The sequence below is a fragment of the Podarcis bocagei genome (genome assembly GCF_964188305.1).
Source record: "Podarcis bocagei genome assembly, chromosome: 7".
Taxonomy (NCBI): domain Eukaryota; kingdom Metazoa; phylum Chordata; class Lepidosauria; order Squamata; family Lacertidae; genus Podarcis; species Podarcis bocagei.
Window position 1 is genome coordinate 11,451,397 of NC_138132.1, and position 9,647 is coordinate 11,461,043.

At 41.2% G+C, this 9,647-nt stretch overlaps 1 protein-coding gene across 2 annotated transcripts; it reads right to left on the reverse strand.

Moving 5' to 3' along the window:
- Window positions 1-1,170: 1,170 nt before the first annotated feature.
- On the reverse strand, window positions 1,171-6,462 carry CD79A (CD79a molecule). 2 transcript variants are annotated; one of them, XM_081202154.1, is made up of 3 exons: window positions 6,189-6,462; window positions 4,071-4,136; window positions 1,171-2,787 (listed from the first exon to the last, which is right to left on the reverse strand). In XM_081202154.1, the coding sequence occupies exons 1-3, from the start codon at window positions 6,354-6,356 to the stop codon at window positions 2,665-2,667; spliced, it is 357 nt and encodes a 118-aa protein (XP_081058280.1). In that variant the 5' UTR covers window positions 6,357-6,462; the 3' UTR covers window positions 1,171-2,664. The 2 variants fall into 2 exon arrangements, with proteins under 2 accessions (XP_081058280.1, XP_081058279.1); XM_081202153.1 differs by having other exon boundaries at window positions 4,071-4,139; window positions 6,189-6,454.
- Between the last annotated feature and the right edge of the window lie 3,185 nt (window positions 6,463-9,647).

Consider the following 9,647-nt stretch of genomic DNA (forward strand, 5'->3'; position numbering starts at 1 on the left):
TATGTTATGTGTAGTAAGGGCTGATTCATATCATTCTTTTAAGGTGACTGAGAGAGATGCAATAGATATTGCATATTGATGTTCCATGCCATAATGATAACACTTACATAGGTCGTTCATGCATAAAATGGACAGAGTGGAAAGCCTTCATGAATCCCCATCCCTTTGCAAGCATATCTTCCACATGGTGACATTATAGTACACCTAGATCAGGGGTCAGCAACCTTTTCCAGCTGTGGGCCGGTCCAACTTCCCTCAAACCATGTGGTGGGCCAGACTATATTTTTTGGGGAGATATGAACAAATTCCTATGCCCCACAAATAACTCAGAGATGCATTTTAAATAAAAGCACACATTCTACTCATGTAAAAACACCAGGCAGGCCCTACAAATAACCCAGAGATGCATTTTAAATAAAAGGACACATTCTATTCATGTAAAAATACGCTGATTCCCGGACCATCCGCGGGCTGGATTAAGAAGGCAATTGGACCTTAGGTTGCCTACCCCTGTGGACCTTAGGTTGCCTACCCCTGTTCTAGATGATGAGTGCTGCTGAAGGGAGCTAACACTGCTTAAGGGTAGAGAGAACTGCTAAAAGGCCCTTACAGCAACTGCAATATAGAGTATTATCTGAACAGTCTGTGCCACCAACTTTGTTGCCTGCTCATGTTTGTGAATTGCTCTGGTTTTGTAAGGATAATACAGACACTTTTTAGAATAATTTAAAAGACATAGGCTGTTTCACCAGAGATGGTACCAGACGAAAAACAAATTATTCCCAGGCACAGATTGTGTATTAAGGTTTAGGCTACAAGGCATATGGGTTGCAGGAAAGAGCACTGGCTGAAGTATATAAAACCATCCATCATGAAGATAGCCAATGCATGTTTCCTTGTGCAAAGGTGGCCAGCTGGCCACTTGTAGTGTGAAAATGTGTATTGTATTGCATCTGATCAGACAAGCATCAAGACAGGCCTGACTTTCCTGTACTGCTCGGTATTACAAAAGCACTGATCCAAACTAACCCTGTTATCATGAGGTTAGGGTTAGAAATAAGTTGTTCTCCTAAGTGAATAATAGAATATATCACTTTGATGTTGTTTTGAATATAAAGCAAGTAGGACATTTTCTAAGTAAATGAAACATGTTGTTTCAAAACAATCTCATTTCATAATAGTGAAACATTTATTTTATTAACATCCCAGATGACAAAACATGAAAAAATAAGGAAATTTAGTCTGTCATTAAATCGAAATAGGATTACAAACCGTCTCCCATGCTAGGGCTTGGATCAAGAGTATTAATGGGGTCAACTACCCATTTCCCTGATCATTGCTTTGACTCACCCACCTTTGGCAATCTTCTGTAATGCACAACCAGAGCTTCGTATGTCATGGTAAGAAGAGAGGGTCAGACGCCTATTTAGGGAAATAACCAAACACTGAAATGTCTGGTTATTTTTTTCATTGTCACCATGAAAACCTAAAACTCATTGGTTCTTCTAAGAGAGAGATACTCAACATAGTGTCCTCCATATGTTTTTGGACTATAACTCCAATCAATCCAGCCAACATAGATAATAGTAGGGGATAATGGGAATCATAGTTCTAAACATCTGGAGAGTATCACATTGGTTAACCCTATTACTTTTAGCCCAAGTCTCATTAGCTCTCTCCAGCTCTCCTTTGGTCTTTGAAGAAAGCAAGGGAGGTTCATAGTGCAATCTATCAAAAAAACCAAAACCCTACAATATTAACAATGTTACAACTTTTTCCTATACAAGAGTGGGAAAGCATACAAGTAGCAGATCAAAGATGAAGACAAATATAATATTGAAACAAAAGTTGCATAGGTTTTTCACCCATGATATGATTTCAGCCTTTTCCTGGCTTCTACCAAAGCAAATATTGGATAAGCTCTCAGTTTTTTCCTCCTATCTTGTGATTGAGGCAGTCTATGTACTATTTCTTTCTTCTTCATGTGTGTCTTGAAGCATTGTCCAATCAGCACCATATACAGCTGGATTTTGCTGCAAACCTATAGCCCAATTTCCTTCAGCATTCAACAATGGGGAAAAAATATACATTTGAACTGAATACAATGAGCATGCTTCCAAATCAGCTGCACTATAAATAGGTCTCTCTTAAACCCCAATTTCAGAAGGGAAAGTAGGAGCAGGCACAAGTTCTAAATGAATTAATCCTATAAGCTTCTCAGTTGTGCAACATTTGGTGAATATCACTGACGTGTTCTTTACATCTTGGAACAAATTTTCCTAGAAAAGGGGAGGGAAGCATCTCTTCCCAACAAGACCAAGAATGGAAAAGTGACTAGGAAGATGTCAAGTGAAAATAAAGTTAGTACTTGTCAGAATAGTTTGTCTGGAAAACGAAAATGCCAGGAAACCTGTGTTGTTTACCCTCCTGCCAAAGCCAGATCTTTCACAAAGCAGAAGCAATAATTTCTTCTCAGCCTTCTTATTGTAAACCTGACATAGTTATACAAGTGTGAGTATCCTGGAGAGAGGAGAATATAGAATCCTTCCACCCCTGCCCTCAATGCTCCTCAGCAGGATGAAGTGAGGGAGAATATTCAGGATTCAAAATGGTCTGTTTATACTATGTGCCTGGAAAGTGAATGCAAAGTGAAGTCCTTTTCTATCACGGTTTCTCTGGCTTCTCCAGCTGCAGATCAATCACTTTCACGTTCCCTATGTCCTGGTAGGTGGCCTGCAGCCCCCATGAAATGTCCTCATACATGGAACAGTCATCCAGATTCAGTCCCTAGGAAGGGAAAACACAAAAAAGGTCAATTTCTGAAAGATAAGTCTATAAGCATAAATATTAATACACTATTATTCTGAAGATGCATTGAGTTTTAGGGAGATAGCCAAGGTTAGTCTTATTCAGAGCAGACCCGTTAAAAACAATGGACATTACAAATTTCGGTGCATTCATTTCAAAGGGCCTGCTCTGTGGGATGTGACATCACTGTAGCAGTCAAATACAACATTTCCAGTTTGCCCAGAGTGGACTCACGGGGATGATGTTCCAGCCAGGAGGACTTCCTGTCACTAGGTATAGCTTGATACAACCCTTTGGCTGCAACCCTAAACAAGTTTATTAGGAAGTAAATCCCACTAAGTAGGATATTGAGATTGAACTGAAGGGGGAGACGGTGCTCTTCTTTTTCCACAGGCCTCACCACAGGAAATGAAGATTGGGTCTGGTTTTTTTAGGATAATGCAAAACACACTTTCACAGTAACGTAATGAACTCATCTTGAGCAACAGGAAAATGTACATAAGCATATAAAATAAAATACATAAAAATAACAAATAGTAAAGCTTTTGACTACTTTCCTTCCTACTGGAATTAAAGTGTTCTCATTTTTTAATTCACCGATCTTTGGTAGGGATCCTCACTCCTAAATCTGTAGGCAGTGCCTATACTTTGGAACTCCCTGCCTATTGAGATCAAGCGCATGACTTCACTGTACTCTTTTCAGCATCTGCTAAAAACATTCCTCTTTAGACAAGTCTGCCCAGAAGCTTAGAACTTTGAGGTGATTTAAATCTGTTTTAGCATTTTAACTTTTGTATGCTTTAAAGCAGGCTTCTGCAAACTCAGCCCTCCAGATGTTTTCAGACTACAGTTCCCATCATCCCTGACCACTGGTCCTGCTAGCTAGGGATCATGGGAGTTGTAGGCCAAAAAACATCTGGAGGGCTGAGTTTGAGGAAGCCTGCTTTAAAGTCAGGTTGTAATTTCTCCCCCTTGATTTCACTGTTTTATCTCTTTGTAAACCGCTTTGAGGTTTTGTTTTGTTTTTACAATCAAGCGGTGTATAAATTTTATGAATATATGTGTGTGTGTGTGTGTGTGTGTGTGTGTGTGTGTGTGTGTATGAAATGCATGAATATGTTTCTTTGTCCCTCCTTCAGCTTTGGAATTTTCCCACATTCTGCTGCACAGAAGCATGGGCGTAGCCAGGATTTTTCTTAACATTTTTATTTAGGGGGGGGCAACTGCCAATCCCTTCCCCATGCCCAGTCTCCTGGAATTACTTCATATATGTTCTCCTCTTCATAAGCCTTCTTCTTGGCTTGTAAAAGGCGCTCGTTTTCCCATCTCTTCTGCAAAAAAAAAACAAAGAGAGAGAGAGAGAGAAGGAAAACACTATGAAAACAAGTGTGGTACATCAGGGTAGGCATCACTGGGCCTGCCAAAGCCCGCAGCCCTGTAGTGAGCCCAATGCCATTCTCTGGAGCTGCTCCTCAGTGAAGCTGTCTGTTCATCTGCCCTCTAAGTGTGCAAGCATAAGAATGAGATAATGGAGACATAGTCTCTATGTGCTTTTCCTCCAAGTGGCTGGGCTTCCTGGGCTCCACCAAATTGGAGATGGATCTTTGCTTAGCTGCATCAGTTTTCGGTGCATTTTACAGGCTTTTAGGCCACAAACTCAGCCCCCCCCCACACATCTAAAGCACTCTTCTGTCACTTTAACAGCCATGGCTTCTCCCAAAGACTCCTGGGAACTGTAGTTAAGGGTGCCAAGAGTTGTTAGGAGACCCCTCACAGAGCTGCAATTCCCAACACTCTTAACAAACTACAGTTCCCAGGATTCTTTGAGGGAAGCCATGACTGTTAAAATGGTACAATAATGGCTCTTTTTTTAAAAAAGTATGTTGTGGATGTAACCTTAAACCAGTTTAACTGTCCTTCGCCCATTCAGAGTTGGGATTCTCTGAGGAAGTGAGAGGTGAGTTATAGCAAATTGTTCACTACCACTTCTTGCTAAATGACAATTACCAGTATTGAGAGGCTCATAATCTTGGTAGCCATTTACTGCTTAGATTTCATAGGTTCTCATTACGTTGGTCACAGTTAATGGTAACTAGCGAGCTGATCACAGAAAAGCATAACAATTAAATCAATTTTAGTTTAAGGGCCATTTCATACAAACAAAAACTGGTCCTCAGCTGATCAGCACGTGATAAAACGGAACACATGTTACAACATTCTGTCTGGCCATATGGAAAAGTAGTTGCATGAGCTCTCTGTTATGCATGATTGGGGTGCATGGGTGAAAACTTACATCCTGGGCAGCTGTGTGTGACAGAGAAATAAACAGGCCACTTCACCAAATGCCCAGTTGTAATTCACACAGCATTTGTAGATGGACAATTCTAGCTTATGTGAACTAGTCTTCAGTTAGCTGTGTAGATAAAACAACAAGTTTCAGATAAGTACCAGGGGCCAGGACATGGTCTAAAGGTGCATGATGTCATGGAAATGACGGAGAACGAAAGGGAAGAGGAGAGACCAGTAGAGGAAGGGGGGCAGGAAGTGGCAATGGAGGAAAGGAGGGAAACTCAGGAAGAGGGAAGGCTCTCTGATGTTGGAGCCGAGCCTCAACACCGCACAGGAAGCTCTGGCACTGACTGCGAGGCAGTGCCGGTTCCATCTGCTCAGGAAAGGAGAGTGTTAAAGAGGAGGGGGCAGAGACATCAAATGAGAATGCCTCGCCTCTTCTGCTGGAAAAGGGGCAGATGTAAGTCACTCCGAGAATCTGACCCAGAGGATTTGGATGCATAATTATGTGTGCTGCTTGTACATATGTAAAATAAAGGATGTATATATGTATCTCTGAGTGAGCAGAGGCATTTCTTGCGGAGAGCATTCATAAGCCATCACACATGACACAGCCATCTTGTTCTTGTCAGTGCTTGGATGGGAACCTACCTGAGACCCCTCTGTGTGCTTCCTTAAGTTCCATGACAGTGGAGAAGTGGGATATTAATGTGATAAACACATCACAAACATCTTTTACTAAAGGAACACAGCAAACATCATTTTGTATTTCAGAGCCATCCAATTATTGTTCTCAGACAATACCCTTGGTCCTTTGCTATAACTGACCCATGTGATTCCAGTGAAGTGCCATTTGGGGGAAAACTCTTGTATTAGGCAATTATCTAGATGTTGTGCCTGTTGCTGGTGTACATGCTGATAAAAGGACAGTTTGCCCCTTTGGGGTAACAATCTACTCTTTAAAAATAGAAAAAAAAGCAGAACAAGATCTGGTGACTGGAAACTGTAGGCTGACAGATTCATTATGCACCATGCTCTCCCTGTCTGTCACCATGCGTACAAAGAATAGTCAGAGGGAAATAACAGCTCACCCTGAAGAGCAAAAAAAGACCAGGACCAATGGCACAGATGAGTAGCAGGAAACCCTCAGCTGTGATGATCTTATTTTTGACGCCTTCTGTCATGTTCAGGAAAGAGGCTGGTCGAGGCCCTAGAAGACAGCAAGCAGGAGAGTGTTTGATCCAGAAACCCCACAGCATCCCTAACTATTTTATCACTCTCTTGCAATCCCAGGTAAAACTACAAGTATGCAAAGAAAAATATGCACCCCAGGTATTATTGCATTAAGTGTCTTTGTTTGTATTGATTTACACTGCCTGCCCTGCCACGGGTGGCTCTGTGGGTTAAACCACAGAGCCTAGGGCTTGCCAATCAGAAGGTCGGTGGTTCGAATCCCCACAACGGGGTGAGTTCCCATTGCTTGGTCCCTGCTCCTGCCAACCTAGCAGTTCGAAAGCACGAAGTGCAAGTAGATAAATAGGTACCATTCCGGTGGGAAGGTAAATGGTGTTTCTGTGCGCTGCTCTGGTTCACCAGTAGTGGCTTCGTCATGCTGGCCACATGACCCAGAAGCTGTATGCCGGCTCCCTTGGCCAATAAAGCAAGATGAGTGCCACAACCCCAGAGTTGTCTGCGACTGGACCTAATGGTCAGGGGTCCCTTACCTTTACCTTACTCTGCCTGCCCTGCCACCTCTGCCACTGGCGCTGATTTTGGGCAACTACTCACTATGAAATTGGCACCGATGCCAGCACTGCTTCTCCACAATGGTTCTGTTTGCACATTGCAGTGCCAAACCTACTCTCTGGATTTCTCCTTAAGATAAATTTTTTGGTGGGGGCTTCTGTGCCCCTTCACACATTCTGCAGAAAACCTTTCCCCATTTTGAAGCTTCAGGTTAAATGTTGTGTTGTGCGGGCTGACAATACGTCATTTCACAGGCCAGTGGTAATTTCAGAAAGGAAATGAAAGTTCTTATTGACAAAACAAGGTTGTGGAGCATATTTACAAAAACTCTGATCAAGATACTGTCTGGCAGAAGTATGAATTCTGCTCTGACTTATAACTCACTGGGTGTTTGGGAGCAACGCTAGTTGTAACACCTAGTTTACTTCTCAGTGAAACCTACCTAACAAAGTTGTTGTAATGATAAAATGTGGTTTAGGCTCCTTGGAAGAAGCCAGGGAGATAAACAATATCAATAGTCTCATAACCCAGAACTCACCTGTATCAGTCCCTATTCCCTCTGAGCTTCTCCCTGGCACTACTCTAGCTACACTCCTATCTCTCTGGAAGAACCATTAACTTTAAGAATTCAATGCAGGAATCCTGTATAGATATTACCAGCCTGGCTCAGGTCCCTAGAAAATTCAAGCTGCTTCACTATAACCCATGAGTACAGCTACTCAGAGCACACCCACTGAAATTAATGGGGATGACTAACTTAGGTCCATTAATTTCGGTGGAGCTACAATGGCACCCAGTGGCCTTTTGAGATAATGCTAAAGGTTTCCATCTCACGCTTCTGGAAATATAAAAAAAATTCCTTCCAGTAGCACCTTAAAGACCAACTAAGTTAGTTCTTGGTATGAGCTTTCGTGTGCATGCACACTTCTTCAGATAGGAGAAGAAGAAGTGTGCATGCACACGAAAGCTCCTACCAAGAACTAACTTAGTTGGTCTTTAAGGTGCTACTGGAAGGAATTTTTTTTATTTTGACTATGGCAGACCAACACGGCTACCTATCTACTTCTGGAAATATGTGCCTTTAAGAGTTGTCTGATGGAGAGGAATTTCAGCTGGTCCAGATGGTCACTTCGTGATGCCGCAGGCTTGAGCAGCCTTGCACCTGCTGAAGCTTTTCCTTCTACCTATCTATTAAAGACAGAAGAGCCATGCCTTTTTATTGGCCTTCTATCGAAGAGTGCTTCAGTCATTACAACTCCTTGCTCCTCTTCTGAAAAAAGGCAGGGAAAGCAAAGCACATGGGTCGTAGCTTCAATCTAGGCTTGTCATACGTCAGGAAAATTCCTGACATGTCCTGGTTTCCAGGTGTAAAAATGGCGTCGGATGTATGGCAACGCAATGGAAAAAGCAGCACAACCTTTTTTTTTTTCAAACACTTCCGATTTTGGGAGGAATGAAATGTTTTAAGGAACGGAAAAAGGAGCTAGCCAGATTTGTCTGGAATGGCAATAAGCTGAGAATCAAACACCCGGTATTAATAGATAAAAGAGAAAGAGGTGGATTTGGATTACCGGATTTAGAATTATACCATGCCGCAGCTGGCTAGTTTAGTTAAAGAAATGGATTACACTAAAAGATACAAATGTATTAGATCTTGAGGGGCACGACAACCGGTTTGGGTGGCATGCCTATCTGATATATGAAAAGGTGAAAGTGTGCAAAGGTTTCTTGGGCCATGAAGTAAGAAGATCACTCTATAAAATCTGGAGTAAATACAGAGGAATTTTGGAACCCAATATACCTTTGTGGACGTCACCAGTAGAAGCGATAGCAATCAAAAGTAAAAACATGAAGGGAGACTGGCCCACTTACAGGATGTTATTAGAACCAAACAAAGAAATGCCAATCCTAAAAAAAATATGAGGATATTAAACACCACCTGTCTGGTTGGCTACAGTAATTCCAACTAAACCAAAAACTGAGCACAGATAAAAGAGAAGGTCTTGCCAAAGAAACTTCCGCCTTTGAAAAAGAGTTAATATATAACAAGGGATAATATATATCAAGAATGTATGAACATCTTTTAGAGTGGGAAGTGAAAGAGGAGCAGGTTAAAACATCTGTGATAAAATGGGCGCAGGACTTTGGCTACAATATTAATATGGAACAGTGGGGAATGCTATGGCAGCAAGACATTAAATTTACCTCATGTTATAATTTGAGGGAAAATACCATGAAGATGCTTTATCGATGGCACCACACCCCGGCAAAACTCCCCAAAATGTATAAGGGAAGTTCACCAATATGTTGACGTTGTAAAAAGGAAATAGGATCGTACTATTATATGTTGTGGACTTGTATGGTTATAAGCGAGTTTTGCAATAAAATATATGATGAATTTAAGAAATTATTTAAACTTATTTTTTTAAAAAAGGCCAGAGATTTTCCTTCTAGGAATACTGCCAATAGAAATAAAGCAAAATACAAGACCACTGCTCATGTATTCAATTACAGCTGCAAGAATACTGATAGCCAGAAGTTGGAAATGTGAAACAACAACTACAATAATAGATTGGCAATCACTGATGCTAGAGTACTTTCAATTAGCAAAGCTGACTGGAAAAGTCAGAGGAGCCCCAAATAAAAAAAAATTCAGAGAATAGAGACTATTCAAAGAATATATAAGATTATATTGTAATAATGATGTTATCCTAGTAGAACTGAATGATACTTGTATATAATAAACAAATGGAATAAATATACTAGATGAATATACATGAAGTTGTAAAACAAACTGTGCGATA